Below are 18,534 nucleotides of genomic sequence, written 5' to 3'. Positions count from 1 at the left end.
TGCTGATGTTGTTGTCTTCAATAAAAAGTTTACAAATTGTTTTTTTTTACACTAAAAACTTCTGCATAAACAGAGGATTGAAATAGATCTTTTAACAATTAACTTTCAAGTGAACAGGTTGAGTAATACCGGTTTTTATAGTCCACTTATAAGTGCAAGACATTTTCATATTTGCCACAAAGTTGTTAACATTCGACGAAGAAATAAAAGTTGTCTTTCGGCCTTTAAAAGATTTTCATGCTATAAATCCTGCATAGTTATACTATGGTGAGGTTGGGACTTTTCGTGCGGTGCATTTTAAAAGGAGAAGTGTGAACAGAGTTCACTTAACAATAGTCATTTACATATTGACATAACCAGGGATAAGAAACTAAAAAGTCGAGTTTTCTTGTGAATTTTTGTTGATCCGGGCGGGGCCGAGGATTCTTAACTTGTGACAACATGATTTTTCACTTTTATCTCGACTTATGTAACGAAAACCAAAATAATGACAAGCTCTGGTTAATATGGTCCGTTATGTAGTAAAATGCATGTTAAAAGATTGAAGTACAAGATTTGAAATCAACAAATTAAGGTATTTTGATCGATGGAAGTAATAGACCTGATAATAATACTGATTAGATGCTTAACGTCTGTAACAGGTTAAAGGCTTGAGTAAAATCACTTACGTAATTGTTTGGAACTTTGTATTTTGCCTATTTCGCCTTCGGCTCGAGCTGCAATTCCCACAGTTGGCAAAATGAAAAGTTCCAAACAGTGACTTAATCTACAATTACATGTGAACGGTGTAGAAAGAAGTCTTTGAAAGAATAAAAGTTCACAATTGGTGTTGTGTTAATGCTTTGTGAGTTACACGCATCATAAAGACCTAGAGTGCATAAACAACACCATACTTCCTAATATCATTAAGGATTTCAGGACCAATTTGAATTCACACCACACCTTTTCCCATATATACTTGACGCCTATTATAATTGGCAGTTATACGGCTGAAGCTTTGCCTTCTAAATGCTTTCATTGAAGAAACATAAATTTTTCAAAGGTTATCAGACGAAGATGTAATTTACTCCAAAAATATTCAAAAATTTACCATTTTATGCATAACAGCAACCTTGACAAAGAGAAAAATATTTGGTGTGGAAATGCTCATAAAATGATCGTAAAGCGCACACCGCGTGCGCCACTCCCAAGGTCCGAATGCTTTCGAAATTGTTTCCGCCAAATTTTAATCGACCGAAATAAAAATCTCGATCATTTACCCATATACATCACGAGAAAATTATTTTATTTTTTGTTGTTGTTGTTCGTTATCTTTATAATAATAACAAAAAAAGTTTTATGCTAAATAACACACGGTGCTCAAATAGTTTAATCGCTGTAAAGCATATAATACCATTGCAAATCTACGAATAAATTACAAAGAATATTTATTCATTGAATTTTTTTCTAAGATTTCTCAACAAAATCTTAAATTGAAATAGCTACAGCAAATGCTTTATGTTATATGGATAAATTTACATTAATTTTATTGTTCGAAAGATAAATAAATTTAAAAAAAATTATGTTCAAAATCGATAACATAGATCCTAGCACAACACCGGTTACATTATTATTTCGTTGTAAGACTCCTTTCGTAATTATTTCATTTTTTAAATTTCATCAATGAACCGTGCAGATTTTATCACCTTCTATTGTGTTACGAATTAAAATTACAATATCGCCCATTAAAAACCACTCAGATCCATATATGATTATAGTAAAAGTCAATTTTACTTACAAATAGACAAACGGTCCCAATTCGTCCAATATTGGTTTTGTGCCATTATTCAGAAATTCATCAGCATTTGTTACATTGTAAACGTATATCCGAATAAATGGCTCCACTGGAGGCTTCGACCACCAGCCGAAACTTTGGCCACCTTTTCTTAGGGCTACTTGATGATCGATAACTAATTTTACTATGGCTGAGAATCCAAATGTGACTAGAATTCCTAGAATTAAGAGGCATAACGCAAATGCTATGACGAACCCTGAAACGAAACGGTGAAAAATATGTTAAAAAATGTGGCAAATATTTTCAAATTCCAGTAAATATGGAAAACTAAATTAGTATAAACAGTCGACAGACTCAAAATAAATGTTTAAAATATTATTCAACTGCTAAGAATTATGTATCATTTTAGCGATTATTCTATCGTTTGTGACAAACGGTTTGTCAATACTGAAATAACAAATTCAATGAAATCATCTGTTGATGCATCTCCACTCTAATTTTATGAGTGCAACCAAACAGGACGATGTAAATAAATATTGACAACAAGTGTTCATCGTCAGATGTCGGAACACATGGTTTCAACTGAGATATAATAGCCATTCAAATTCCATTCAATGCATTGGTTAAAAAATAAAATCAATGAAATGTGAAAATTGTAGTGAAGTTAATATTTTTGGATTAGACCTGTCGAATCTGTTATCGGTAACGACAAAAACAATGACAAGTTCTGAGTAATATGGTCCTTTATATAATAAAATATACTTTAAACAAATTGAAGTACAAGATTACGTTTGATCGATGGAAGGAATAGACCCGATAATAGTACTGGTCTTGCGCTTGCCGTCTGTAACAGGTTAAATAAGTTTTAGGATAGGATTCGAGCAAGAAATTATTTCTTACAACGGTAAGCGAGAGGAACGATAATAATTCCTTTGAAATTTATCATTTATTCAGAACAAATTACAATTTTTATAAAATTTAAGTCCAGTCCAGTTTAAGTCCGTGATTTTTAGCTTCAGTTTAAACTGATCTGTATCGTCTGCTATCAACGACAGAAATAAACGGCATAAACCCTAATTTTTTTGTGGATCAGCTGAAAAACACATTTTACTGCCTCTGACTGGATCCCGTCTTGCAAAATTTTACCAATTGTCCAAAAAAAAAGTTTGAGGAAAAGTGGGAGAATTTAGAAAAAATTGGAAAGAAATTAGAAAACGCTTTCCCAAAAAATAGTCACCGGCTCTTATGGAATCTTACTAAGAAATTTTTGTTGAACATAATGAAGTAATAGATTTGTCGTTGCCAATATTTGGAACAAAAGAATAACATATTCGAATCTTCTGCATGCCGTTTGTGAAAGATTAATTACAAACATAAAACGATGATTACAATTATATTTTAAATTTAGCACTCAGTGCTATTTTGTAATTTTATTACAACAAGCCAACATAATTTTAATTTGATTTAAACAAGTCTGAAGGCCTACAGGTAGTTTTTTTTTAATTCTTTTTAATTTTCATGTTTTTGTTTGTACACAAATACATAAAAATATTGTGCCAACAGATGTATACATTTTCATTATACGATTTGGCTAATATGCACCGTGTACATTATGAAATAGATAATTTTACAACAAATAAACTTTATTTTATAAATGGCAAAGAAAAAATTGACTTACACCACTTCCGTAAAAATGCACTGGAGAGTTTAGCGCATAGTTTTCCTTTTCTACCGTACATTGTGTTGTTTTTGTTTTTATAACTACTAATTTACCTAAAATATGTATATAATTCACAAACTAAATTGTTTTCACAAATACCGAAAGTGGTATTTCGTTACAGAGTCCGAATTTTCTTTAAATTTACCAATCATTAAACACCACAAAATGTTATCAACTCATCATTAGTTTTGTACACTGTCCATACTGATGTGGATAAGCTATATAGAATTAAAATACAATCACGTTAATATTAACCAATTTTTCGAATAATTTTAATACACATGCGTAGCCAGGTAACAAAACAAAAAATCACTTGAACAATATCATCGAAATTTGTGGTATGCTTTATTTGCTGGCCAACATGACCTTGTTGCGACCTTTATAGGTTTAAGAAAAACATTTTTGTTCGGTGTATTGAAATTAATTAATTGCACATTTTATTTCAATTTTTTTTTTACATAACTTTTTTTGCAACAGACAAAGTGGGCAATTAAAATAGTTTAAGAAAAAAATATTTTAAGATTTTCAACAATAAAGTCGATGGTCAACGATAATTTTCTTATTGTATACGTAGTATTTTCAATGTTGATACTTATACGAAAAAATTTGCATATCAAACAATCGAAACGTTTGTTGGTGACAAATCATTTTTGTTGGTTTTTATAGATTGCTGTTTTTTCTTAAGGACGCAATTTAAGAAAATATACAAATTACTATACACGGAATTGATTCTGATAAGTCATGCTTTGTATACGAAAACCAGTCATCTCTTTTAACACAAAACACTCAAACAATATTCTTGTTCTTCAATATGGTTAAACATTAAAAAAAAGTGTTTTGCACGAATTGCCAAGTAACGAGTTTAGTTTGTTATTTTCATAATTTTTTTTTCTAAGTCGACAAACATTTCATAATACAAACCAGCAATTTCATTGAAAAAATACTCATTAAAAATATAGATTTTATAGACATTCGAAAGGAGTGTCGGCGACTTAAAACTTGTTAAAACACTGGCTAGTTTTCTTTAATAACCAGCTCAGACTTTTCCATATTTACAATTATTTTAGTACTGTGTGTAATAGACTAGATATGTGTAAGGAAATTCCAATAGCAGGAAGTTCAGTAATAACATGAATGAAACCAATTGCATATATTGAGTTACGAATTGTAAATCTATATGCATAATAATGAGTACAAACTGTAATTATTATGACGAGTTAGTGCGAAAGTAAGATTTTTTTTGCGTAAGTTTTGTTTTTATAACTATCTAGCAATTTCGAAGTGACCACAAAGGTATCGTTTAGACGAAAAAAAAATCAAGCGACATTGCTATACACGATTATGTAACGAGTGTAGAATTTTGTCCATTTTCTAAACCACTTGCGACCCGAAGTTTAGTTGTCTTTTAATAGATTAAGCAAATTTCCGAGCTACGTTTACGTTGAAGTTCATTACAAACATCTAATGCCATTTACACATTTTCAAAGTCCGTACCGCAACACTTCCGAAAGTAAACAAAGCACACCTCTCCGAAGGTAAAGGTCGTTACAAAACACAAAGTAAAGTAAAACATCCGTACAAATATCACACATAGTTTCCTTGATAAATGAGTGTTGGGCCACCCACTCTCTAAAAGCTTCTCCATTTCTCGCATTGAAAAGAAGAAATTCACATCAAAAGTGACTTGGAGGTTGAAATACTCTTTTTTATTTATGTTTCATGTTACGTTTACCAGTTACCGCAATTTCATTTTATAAGTCAAGCAAGCAGCCAGGCATTTCCTTTGCAATTAGTGATGACGATTTAGTTCGAGTGGAACGTCGTTTGACAAGATTATTAGGATTATGAAAATCAAAGCGGTAATAAACTTACAGTACTGGTGACTATTGTGTTAGGATGATTATAAAGTAAGGTAATTGTCCTAAGTCAGAGTTGCGGAAAACTTCAACATAAGGAATGAGCAAAATTAATAAAAAGGATTTTTTAAATTAGTAAAGTTCAGAAACAGTACATGTCACGTTGGTAAATCATAAGAAAAATGATGTTTCGTTCATTTAGCTCCACTTCAAATTGCCTGTCGATGTACTATTGTTTTTTTGATAGTTTAAAACAAAAGACATTGTAAGCCTATTTGAATTGGATCTAAATCAATGAAATTTCGTTTTTCTTATAAATCGCTAATGTCACACGTCCCGTTTCTGCATTTAACTCTTCAAATAAAACTAACTATTAACTAAAAGTTCGAAAAAAAAGTATGAAACCGAGAGACGTTCGTATATTCTCTTGCAGAAGTGAATTTACTTTACAATTCAATGATTTTCAAATTACCCAAGTTATAATCAATTACACCACAATAACTTGTATGTTTATACACTTTCCACTATTGCAGATGCATTATTATTATGTACGTCTGATGTATGCCACGAACAATGACATAAAAACTTTCATAAACCATATAGCTGGTAAAAACCTAATATTTTATTTCAAACATTGGTTTGTTCATAAAAAAAAAAATTCAAACTTACGTTGTGAATATTTATAGTCAAATCTGTATTAAATATACAAAAAAAAAAAATAAGTTAATAAATATCTCTTAATCACTGGACCATTAGATGGAACTAATTTGAAAATAAATGCTACACGATTCGTGAGCTGATACTAATAAAGGGTTCTGAGCTGTATGATATAGTCGACATCACAAAAATCAATCAGTCAAAGTGGCTAGAGTATAGGTGAATTGCATATCATTAATTTTTATCGAATTTAAATCAATTTTCCAACGCTATTTTGTTTTTGTGGTGAATCAGATCAATCTATGCTGTTTAAAAAAAAACGATTACGGTTCTCGTAAAGGATATAAATAGTTTGTGGTAAAAAAGTGGTCATTTCAATATTCCTTTGTATTATGACAAATCCAATTTGATTTTATAAGCTCAAAGTCTTTATCAAAAGATCAATATTGTGCAAAAGCAGCAAGGCTATGAATTAAAATAACAGAGAGACACAGAAATGAATGCTTTCTGTATGGTAATATATTTCGGAATTAAGAATCCAAATATTCAGTGATTTTTTTTGTAGCACAAAAGACTCACAGCAGGTTGACCTCTAATTTTTTGTGATTGGAATGAAACAAGGAATCTAGAACATTCCATAAAAAATGATGATTATAAAAAAAAAAACTTAGAACGAAAAGATTTCAGTAGTGAACTCATCTATCATCTTGAAATTGAATGCAAAATTGTCAATGCTCAACCGAGCTAATCATACATATTTTGTGACCATGGATTCAGAGCAAAAATACTTTCTTCGCAACATGTGACCAAAAGTAAGACTTTCCGTTGCCTTTATTGCGAAAAACGTTGTATCCAACTCGATGATAAATGCTTTTTTAGGCACAAGATGTGTATTGTCACACTCGGCCTACGGCCTCGAGTGACACATCTAGTGCCTAAAAAAGCATTTATCACTCGGTTGTATAAATAACTATTTCGAAATTATTTTCTTAATCAATGCACCGTTCTGTTAAGATGTGTAGTCACTGTCTTCTAGTCAGGGTCAATTTTTTGGGAGGTCAATTACCTGAAGCAAATTGATTCCCAAAAAAGAGCCTATTTGTGGTCATAATTTGAATGACGCGTTGTTTATCGGAAAGCGAGTGTTAGTAACTTGTTGTGTACACTTTCCTTTATTGCACACGCAATATATGGTTTGCAGAACAAATTAGCAGAGTTCATTTATCAAAAGCCGTTTTTCTATAACACGGTGAAGTTGCCCACTGAGTTAAGACTTAAGCTTGTAAGCGACACCATGGATGCAGGTTTGGAGAGAGCTCCAATTATTGTGAGAACTTCTGAATCTCTGGACTGTTTAATAGCCATTAACTAGTGCACCAGGTTAAGTTAGCGGCCTTTGTGTCACAATTACATACCTGAAGTCTAATAAAGTACTTTGCACTCGATTGTAAATAACTGACTAATGCTACTATTGCTTTTAATGGCCAGATTGAACTTCCAAGTGTTGTGTTGCCAGATTGGTTTCAATTTTAAGTTTAAGTTTGAAATTGTGAATATGGAAGACTTTGTAATGTAATTTTTCTTCTGCTTGTCGTACCAGTTATGCGTGTTGACATCGTTATGTAATATAGCAGAGTCTGTAATCGTGAAAACGTTTTCGCAAATTTTCATGAATTTTCGAGAATTTTTACGTTAAACGATTTCACGATTACAGGCTCGTATAGTAAGTGATTAGTTTAGTCTCTACGTCAACTGTTATATGAGTATATTTTTAAATATTAATGTCATCTGTCATCGACAGCGATGGCCAAAGTGAGCGACGTGCTCTGCAAAATGTGCTCTATTATACCAAAATGTGTGTTAAAACTAATGAATTACTCTCACATATTCAACAGACAAGGATGTATATATGTTCAAAGCAACGGAGTTTGCATTAAAAATCTGTTTAAAAAAATTTGTATCACTCACAAGAAGTAACAGACATTGGTAGCTAGCCGTCTGTGAAGGATTACAAAAAATTTTAAACAAATATTGGCGCACTCTTAGAAATCTAAAATAATAAAAAAAAACGTTTGTGACTAACTCAAGTTCGTGTCTGACATCGTGAATTGAATTTGAAACCATAAACGAATAATGTGTCTGCTTGTGTTTGTCATGTTAAAAAATGTTTACTAGGTCAAAAGATTTTACAGTTTCTTATGCACGGCATTACCTACCTAATGTGTTAATTGGTCGAATGAAAAATGATTAAGAAATTTTTGATTCTCGAAAACAATGTGGAACAAATTAACATCATTCAAAATAATAGACATTTGACGTAGATTTGAAAGACCTTATCCGAAATGAGCCGCTTAAAACAGGTTATATAGAAATCTATCATGTGTTATGCATGCATGTTCTACTTACAGTAGCATAACGTCTCAGCTCAATAAGGTAAAATGCAACGATAGAATCGAATGGAGATATATGATTATCGACATGGTAGACTTACGTACGACATTTCGAAATTGAAATATTACTTTCCAATTGAGTTGAGTACCTATTTCCAACTAAGTCCCCTAATTTGAGTCACTTTTGTTACTATCTTAATTATGGCAAAATTCTTTTACATGAATTAAAGCAAATAGTTTAATAAATCCGTTGATCGTAAGTGACTTACATGAGCAGAGTCTATTGCACAATGAAAACTGAAACTGGAACATGTATGTGAGTGAATTTCGTTTGGCAGGAAACAATTTACAACGAATCATAATTACTACTTGAAGCGGTGAGTTAAGGCATTTTGAGACAAAAATGTAGAACCAGACTTTGAAAAGGGTTCACTGAGCTGACACGCCAAAATATGTCTTAATTAATTTTGATTATTAGCGCAATAATGGAACATTTATGGTACTACATTATAGAGCGAACCATTTCTTTTCTGCAATTCAAGTATCAATTTGAATGGATCGTTAACGAAATTCAAAATGTTGTCGTCAGGTTTTGTTTTGCGTTCGTGTTTTTTTGAAGTGTGTATCAAAGTCTACAATAACTCAATTAAAAGCAAATATAATTTGTCAGCTCCATTCTTTAAACACAAGACAATGTAATTTCGAAAGCAATGTCCGTTTTTTTCATTTTCTAATTCAGGTTAGTAGAGCATTTTTCTCGCTCTAACGAAATGAAAATTATTGAAAATCTCATTGAAGACTGCACATTGCACATCAATAAATCTAATAACACAAACGTTGTGGGCAGATTTCAAACAAATGATTCGTTGGGATGCCAAATACGGTATAAAATGGTAGTTGTTAGCATTTTATTGTTTTATTGTTGCGAAAAACTTTCAATTCATCAAATATATATATTCTGAACGACTTTTGAACGCAAACTGTTTCGATTATAAGCGATTGCTGGTCATGAATAATGAAACGGTGAATGCGTCTACTTACATGCTTCAATCAACTGAAGTGTTTTTTCTGAACAAAATTCTTTTAGCCATACAATAGTTGTTCAGTAGAGATTGCTTTTAAGACTCGAATAAAAACAATTTAATTGAAGAAATGAGTTTTTTAGCCTATTGAACAGGCACAAAATGAAGATGTTTAATTACAATGAATGAATACTCTATCGTACTCATGGCTCATTCTCTATTTTACGCGTATACAATGCTTGACATTGAGACCACTAAGTCACGTGTATTGAAAATGGTTTATAGTAAAATTGAGTTTAGAAATTTGAAGAGGAAAAAATTAACATTTGAATGGATGAGATTGAACAATATTATGACAGTGAAAAAAAAAACCTTTTAGAAAATATACGTTACTGTCAGTGCCAGTGATGTTTCACCGACGAATCATTCTTTGACTGTCAATCATTTTTTATCTAAATCGTAGAATTGATACCTAGCCTGAAAAATGCATTACAAAATTAATCATTTCGATACAAGCAGTATCGACAGTCAAGTTTTTGTTGGCTGAAAAGTTGCATATTTGTGTCGTTATTGCAGTTTCTTGTAAATAATGATTTTCATTTATGATCTATTGTTCATCTTTCGATGAAGTAATCTTTTTCCATTTGTAAAAAAAATATTTAAATTTTTATGTGCAGTGAGTCACTGCAATACTAATTGGATTAGATTATTCCATGCACTACTGGAACTAAGTTCGAATCGAGAAAAATGACTTCACCAGCTTTAGGTTCGTTGCTTGAATTTATTTCACTGTTGCTGTAACCGTGGTAATCTGTTTAAGTGAAGTAATCATCGACGTTTTCGTTAATATAACAAGCTAACATTTGATCATTTAATATTTTTTTTATAAGCTTGATGCGAATCATACTGTAAGCGAAAAGGAAAACGAGGCGAGCAATGATACAATGAAACAAATTTTTTGAGTTAATCTGAGTTAACAGTTTTACTATTCAAACTATGACTTAATTTGATCGAAGATTTTCAGATATTGATTTCATAAATCTTTTACTTCATTTGTTTTGAACATGCTTTTTGCCAAATAAGACCTCATAAGTCAGAGCATGTCGTTTATTCTTGCTGTTGTTGTCGATAATAGATGAATTATGACGTGACTTTTATTGCTTTAATGCGAAACTTGAACATTATATGGGAATTTGCCTCCTGCGAAAACGATCTATTTCATGTGGAATGTTTTTGGTTCATTTGTCGTGAATTTTGTGAATTCAACTTTCGCATTCAGTAGTTAAACAGAATACATTGGATGCTGCTACGTGATTCATTAATTCGGAAATATTGAGCAACAAGCTTCGGTAACTGTCTTTACAAGAAGTGTAGTATATCCGCCCCACAGGCAAATGATGTAATGACTTATTTTCGCAGCGTCCAGCTTGTGCTAGTCTATTATGTGTTGAAGAAATAGGCAGTTAGTACGGTTTCGTATACATGCTGTAGCTGATGCATTCAAACTAAGATACGGAATTGATTGTCACAAACTATGTACTTCGAAAAAGGTTTTGTGAAGAGAAAAATGCCCTTTGCATCCATTTTAAGGTATACTCTTCTGAAGCGGTACGTAAAAGAACTTTGATTCACCGACGAAATGAATGTGAAAGTTTGAAATTAAAAGTAATAAATGATATAGTAAAACTGAAACGAAAACTAAAACAGATTTGTTTAAATCAGCGAAACAAGCGAAACCAAAAATTATTAGCCAAATTTCTAACAAATTCTTCAAATAAGTGAAAAACAAAATTATTAAGTTGCAAAGAGAGATTTTGATAGAGATTTTCATTAAGCACGCATGAACAATGAACATTGAACATACCCATACTCGTTGCTACAGTGAACAATATGTGTTGTTCAACGCATGTTATGGTTTTATGGAATGATTAATTGGCATTATACATTATTATAAGCTAAATGTTGAAAACATTATAACTGTCTACCATCCAATTTATAATTGGTTTATTGTAAATGGTTGCACTGAGTACCGTGTTGAATTGTTCGGATGTCGAATTGTATATAATATTCAGATGGGTGGGTAAATCGAAATATAAAAATTGAAAGAGAAAGTGAACTTGAGAGGTCAGTTATCAGACTGATGGTTGAATTTCAAAAACTTGAGTATTGTGCGTCATTGTTTTAGTGATTTCAGTTAAAATTATAGCATTTATATTGTCACAACAGTGTGATTACTTCATTGATTACAATCACACCAAAATTAATGCGTTTTAACGACGCTTTCCAAATCGGTGTGAGCTTTAATTTGGGACGGAAATTATGTCTTCCATCATTGTGATGAATGAGTCGAGTTGATATTAAGAATTACTTGGGAAATGAAATTATTGTTTCCGCATCACAATTGAATTGAACTCACTCGTCTCAAATTTGACGAACTTGTGAAGATGCTGCTCATATAATTCGGAAAAAAAAGTCGTAAACTACATCGAGCTACTTAGACACAAAATTATAATTTATTCCATTCAAATTCGCAAATGTTTTTGCTCAAACCCATAGAGTAGCTAATTTTCACTTTATATTGTTTGCACAACAGAATCGGATGAATTGTATTTGCTTTGTAGCTTATTTGACAACCAGCACATAATTTCTCTTTCATGCCAATAAAACGTTTGCAAGTGAGTTAAGTTGAGCCGAACGAAAATTGATTTCGAAATAAGTCACAAGAAGTGCAAGAAGTAAATCAGAGCACAAACGACGAGAAAAACATAAAAAATTTCTCAATTATGCCATTCTCATGCAATAGTGCAACAAAAATGGTAAGTATCTACCTTGACCAAAAATGAGAATCAAATTTTATATCATGCTCGCGTCGTGTCCTTGATATTAGTTATCTGACATCGGTATTTTGTTTTTACGATTCTTTTTTTTCGGACCATCTCAACCTAGGACTGGGTCTTTTTTTATTTAATTTTGACAAATGAGGCAACCTTAATGATAAAATAATCAAAAGGTTTCTTTACGTAAATGAAAACGTGCTAACGAGGCTAGCCTAAAGGTGCTAATTTTTACTAAATTTGATGTACCTGTACATTACAAATATTTTTTTGTTAATTATTTTATTAGACACTGTCGTAAATCAAATACATAAGTTTTTGGGTTTAGTGATCTCAGATCACACACAAATCACGACATATTTGAATTGTAAATTCCCGAACAGCGGACAACGATTAAAATATACAAAACAAGCTCTGAACTCTGATAAAATATCCAATTCTTAACGAATGTATTTTTGTATGGTAATGATATAACCTATAGTAGGTATACATAACGTACGTGATGGCCAGATGAAATTTTCCAAATGATGTTTTAATCGCATAAACTAATTATTTCACAAAAATATCCAAATCAAAGATGCATTTGGAATAATTCTGGGGAATTTATGTGATTTTTTCTCCAAATATCCATGCGTGATTCGGAACAGTTTTGAGTTTGAACTTGATTCTCTTTGTCGTTTGGTTCTGGCAGAAATGTAATTGTATGACCAATGTCAATATTTGTACAGTTATTCTAAGAACTACCAGCCGTCTGCTGGTATTGTTCAATTAAACATTGCTCGCGTACAAAGAAATAAAAATGTTTACTTTATCGCATGGCAAAGTTGTGTGACTACAAGATTATTGAAATTATAAATTGCAATTATCAAGCTGGCTGAATGGGAGGGTCGTTTTACCTTGTTCAATAGAACACTTTTCTAATTCCTTGAAATGGTGTCATGTAAATAAGCGTTTTTTATTCAGAGTTTGTTTCGATATTGCTAATTAGAATGAGAAAAAAAAAGTTTCTTAACAATTAGCAGAATAAGCGATCGAGTTGAATAGCCTGAAACGTAGGTATGAGCTTTGATATACTTGGTTTAGAATACTTCGGTTTACAATTTAAAGACTGGTTTTTTGAAAATTGAGTAACAAGAGCGATCTGAAATTGCATCATCAGTTGCTCTTCTTTTGATATTTAGCCGGGCAGTTCACTAAAATCGAGCGAGAGTCCATAAACTTTAAAATGTTATTCCTCTTAACACACTCCTGATGGCAATAAAGTCGACTGGACAAAAGATGGAATGAAGGACTTAAAGTACAGAGTACGCTTACTGATTAAGCGAAATCCCGCCAAGTCTGAATGCAAATTTTCCACTCATTTGAATTTAATTTCCATTAATCTGTAAAGTGTTGTTGTTAGGAACCAATTACACCTATTAATGCTTCAACTGCAGTTTATTTTTAATCTTTCCTATTTTAAAATTTCTACTTTAAAAAGTGCTTGACGGTTAATTATTGACGAGAATTTATCTGAACGTAATTGCAGCAAGCAAATTTAGTTGAATAAGAAATAGTTTTAACCTCGGTCTTAACTCTTAGAGTATATTACTAAAGTGATTTGAGTGACGACAATAGAACCAATACACGAATCGTACAGTCATTACATTCATAGGAAAATGCATTTTTTTTCTCTATAAATAAAAAAATAACAATCAGTACTGGGAAATATTATGAAAAGGTTGTCAGTCATAATAAAGGTACGTAATATGTTTATACGGATGAGCTAACGTTTTTCCCATTTCAAAATCTGAATAAACATAATAGGAAACCACCGTATGCCAAAAGAAATGTTAAGTTAAGTAAAATGTTATATGAAGAAATGCGGAGATGAAATTATTGTATGAAATCACACATAAAATTTACGAGAAAAAAGAAAGTATTTAAAAAAGGTACTGATAACTATATGACATTTTCGTATTCAATTCATTAAAAATATTGTAATTTTTGTCGACCAAAATTTAAATACAATAAGAAAATTATCATTTGTGATGTTCCACGCTGATTTTTCTACAGCAAAAGTAATTTTATATATCCATTCGTCCATGCATCTAAACATTATATTTCAATTGTTCAGTAACTGAATTTATCGGTTAGACCACTTTCGATTTTGTCGTTGCACACCAGAAATTGACGGGAAAAAATCGAAATAAAACAGTAACAACGTTATTAATTGTAGTAATATTTAAACCGGATTAAATATCACTTTCCAATACGAACTTTAAGTTCGTTTACATTGTTTTTTGAACTTGCTTTTAAGATTTAAAATAATTTTTTTTAGCACAACATATTCAAATCATCACCTCTTGACGTAAGTTTAACAGAAAAATGTCCGATAAAAAAATTTAATAATTTAAGCTCGCAGCTCTTAAAAACAGAAAAAAAAACCGAAGAAATTAAATAAAGTAAACACAGAAATTTTTTCGCGTTAAATTCCTCCTCATTTAACCACGTTCGCTTCGAAACTGTTCGACTACATACACCACAAATGCGATTCAGGTTAAATAATATTAAACATTTTTCTTGTTTATTATTGCTGCCATATATTCTCGTTCGTGTTTCTAGCAGTCACTTTTCTCGAACAACCGTAGTCAATTTATCGAAAAACAGGTATGCATGCATTAATGGTCGCTGATGGTTACTTCGCGCAGCATAGATGTTGAACGTTGTAGTTGTTGTTTTTTTTTACTTGATTGTGTTGCAAGAGTGTTTATCAAGATTCTTAGCGAGACTTTCCTTCTATCTTGCGTTTTTTGGGTTACATACTTTATGTGCTATATACACTTTCGCGTATAGTTATGGTTGATTGCGCGTATGAGTACACACAGCCATATAGGTATATATGTGTGTATTATGTTGTTTTCTAGGTACATTTGGAATGCTTTGTATTTTAACGTTCAAGTCGATGTTTAATTTAATTTAATTTTTTTTCTTCATTTGATATTAAAGATATAAAAATCGCGATAAATAAAAGTAATGAAATAAATTCGCTTTGTGTATGCGTTGTGTATAGATTGATGACATAAAATGTCGTTTAGCAGTTCTGTGCAAAGTAACAAGGAAATCAGTCGGCATTATTAATGAGAGTGCATTTTTAAAAATGAATATCCGGAATTACGATTTTTTTTTTCTTGCTTCAGTTGTTGCTAATTGGAGAGGAGATATTGGAAATAAAAAGTTGTAGCACCGGTGGACAAAGGTTAACACTAAATACAGCCACGGAGGAAAGACTATGAATTATCTCCTGGCAAATACAAGAAGTGTCAGACAACAATCTAAAGGGTCCTCTAAAATCAAGACAAGTTTCGAACCACGTAATTATGTACCTCTATTCGATCACTCTCATCTTTAAATTAACTATAATTAGAAACTTTTATGCAAAAAGTTTCGAACTGGAAAGTCCTTATGCCGAGCTATTGCTCATGAACAAATCTTCAATTCGTTTTGCGATTTAACGTTTAGGTGAGAGTGAGAGCAAAAACAAATACCCAGAATTCGACTCACTCGATTGAAATAAAATTTCCCGAAACGAAACGAGTTATTGGTTTTTTCGTTCATTCGACATTCAAAACAGCATCGAACAAGATAATCTGTAGCTTAAATTTTTTTGCCTTAAATTCAACACTTTTTTTACCGGATTTGTTCCATGGTTTCAATAACTTTTGTAATCTCCAAAACAATAATTTATTGTTTACTAAAGAATCTACCAGTATGTCAGCGATAGCATAATCTTGTCATAACTTGGAAGCTTTTGTAAGCAAATAATTGTAATGTGAGGGAAAAAAAACTCAGAGCAATTTAAATGTGAAATGTTCAAGGTATGTGCACCATGTAGTGCAGGTGATTTCTGGCAATAAATACATAAAAACAAAAGAATTCCAACCTTTACCAACTAATTAAAAATACTAAATTGTGAATGATGATAGATTCAATTCAATTCATTCCGAAGCTCCTCGTTACGTAAATTGTTTTTTATTCTACGTTATGATTTTCAACCTTTCACAGGCGGTAAGCGTATCGCCTATATACTTAACTAATCTATTAATTCTTTCGAGCCAAATATTTTCGCAGAATCTTTTACTTCAAAAGTTTTATCGCACACTTTATTATATGAGTGCGTATCAGCTAGAATCCTCTCAGTATTTTTAACGTCAGTGTTGGTGGAAAACGTCAATGTTAATAACAGATGAGATTAAATCGTTTACTGTTGCTTACATTCTGATATTTTCATAAAACGGGAAACTAGAACATATAACAAATGAAGGGAGGCGAGAACACATCACAATTACGGAATTATAAATAAAGAACCCTGATGATGACTGTTTGGCAGTTGAAACCGTGGTCGGTTAAATAAAGAGTTTTAGCACAATTTAAAGAAAAGTTTTTATTCTGAATGTTGTATTGCTTCGGTGGTGTTCCGAACATTGAGATAATTTTTATGCATGAAGATTGCAAGACACTTGAAATCAAATTGAAATTTTGGAAAAAATATATATTACACACTTGTCTCGAAGAAGTCGAGGCTTGTCGAGACTGACAGTGACAAGTGTGTACTCTATTTTATCACATAGGCAAAAACGTGACAACATAGACCTGAAATGTGTTTTTTGAATTATTCTTCTAGTTAAGTAATTTTGACATCCGAACACCGCGCGTATGTGATAAAAGTGTTTTATTGATCCGATTTGATCGAACGTTTCAATCAAAAAGTAACGAAGATGAGATTAGCCACGTTTTTACAAATGGGAATTCAATGCTAGTAGATCCATTTACACTCTCCCAAAAGGTGCTCAACATTCGTCCATACTGGTCGTATATATATAAATATCAGACTTTTTAATGCGGAACGTTTAACCAGTTTTCGATATATATATATATATATGTATATTTAGTGTAATAAACATATCAATATAACATATAGCTATGCGTTGGACCGTCGTCTTAATTTATAATGTAAGGCAGGTTAGGAAATGCAATTAATGTACACAAGAAATACCAATGTTATACGAGCAAATGTACATAAATTTTACGACTTTTTCAAAATTACAACATTATATTAATTCTACCATATAAATATTAACCTTTTGTGTTTCTGCGTTAGCATGACGACTTTGCAGAAAAAAATCCATTTCTGAAACTTTATTAATTGCAAGATCTTTGTTGAAACACCTTTGTCATCCACAGTCCTAGTTGATTTTATTTATTTAGTTGATATAATGTAAGACTATGGAATGCATTAGTACACTCCTTCACCCTAATTGTAGTTAATGTTTTCATAATCTAAATTGATAAAACTACGGAGTGCATCAACTGTAACATATACAAAACACTTCTTTACCCAAATTGCATTCAATGTCTTACACAAGCGGATGCCGACTGTATATTGTTGAGCTTTCTAAGAAATACCTGTGATGAATAAAGAAACAATTTTCTCAAAATTATCTCTTAAAATTTCCGCTAAATTTGAGACAACAAAAATTGCGATTGTGGATCCCGATATCTCTTGTCCTCTATATCTTACGCACCAAACATAGTTTCTGGTGAGACGGCAATTATTGATTAGGGAGGTCTATCGCGATAAACTTGTTAAATCTGTTACTTCTTTTGTTTAAAGTATCGACTGTTATTTGATACTTCATTTGTTTTAACCTGTCACAGACGGCAAGCATATTAACAGTTTTACTATTTAAACCTTTATTTCATTTGATCGAAGATTTTCAGAAAGAGGGATTCTTTTGAAAAACAGTCTACCGAAATCGGACGCATTTTCTATTGGAATTTTTTATATGTGCCTAGAAAGGACTTCGACCCTAGTGGCCAAAACCACTTTCAAAAAAATTCTTCGAAGTTTGTGTGGCTGGTCAAAGGTGAGCAAAAACCGAAAAGTTGCAATTTTCTTACAAAAATTGCTCCAGTTACACGAGCCGAACAGGGTCGTGTGGGGTGTCATTAGAAAGGTAATCACATGTACTATTGAGCCGAATAGGGTCTTATTGGGTTTAGAATTCATCCACACTGAAATATGTGCAGATAAAGTTTTTAACCGAATACGTACACTGTTCTTACTGAAATTTCTCGAGGTACACAAAATGTTCATGGTCGTGTGGGGTATCATTTGAAAGGTAATTTTATGTGCTTTTGAGCCAAATAGAGACTAATGTGGTTTGGATACATATGCGATGAAAAAGAAGTTGAAATGTTTAAGTGTCCATATTTCATCATAGATGCATCCAAACCACATA

General features: G+C 31.8%; 1 protein-coding gene across 4 annotated transcripts in view; it reads right to left on the bottom strand.

The window, feature by feature from the left end:
- LOC119081756 (scavenger receptor class B member 1) overlaps positions 1–18,534 on the bottom strand; it is a 35,185-nt gene that overhangs the window by 6,029 nt on the left and 10,622 nt on the right. For 2 of the 4 annotated variants that reach the window (XM_037190945.1, XM_037190946.1), the window contains exon 3: positions 1,778–2,030. In XM_037190945.1, coding sequence (XP_037046840.1) covers positions 1,778–2,030 — 253 coding nt within the window. Of the gene's footprint in view, positions 1–1,777; positions 2,031–3,452; positions 3,713–12,662; positions 12,666–14,595; positions 14,764–18,534 lie in introns of those variants that run through there. The other 2 variants (XM_037190943.1, XM_037190944.1) reach the window with 2 other exon arrangements.

This window comes from Bradysia coprophila, unplaced genomic scaffold (assembly GCF_014529535.1).
Source record: "Bradysia coprophila strain Holo2 unplaced genomic scaffold, BU_Bcop_v1 contig_358, whole genome shotgun sequence".
In the NCBI taxonomy this organism is placed as follows: Eukaryota; Metazoa; Arthropoda; class Insecta; order Diptera; family Sciaridae; genus Bradysia; species Bradysia coprophila.
Note: the sequence above shows the minus strand (reverse complement) of the source record. Positions and strands in the feature narration are given on the sequence as shown.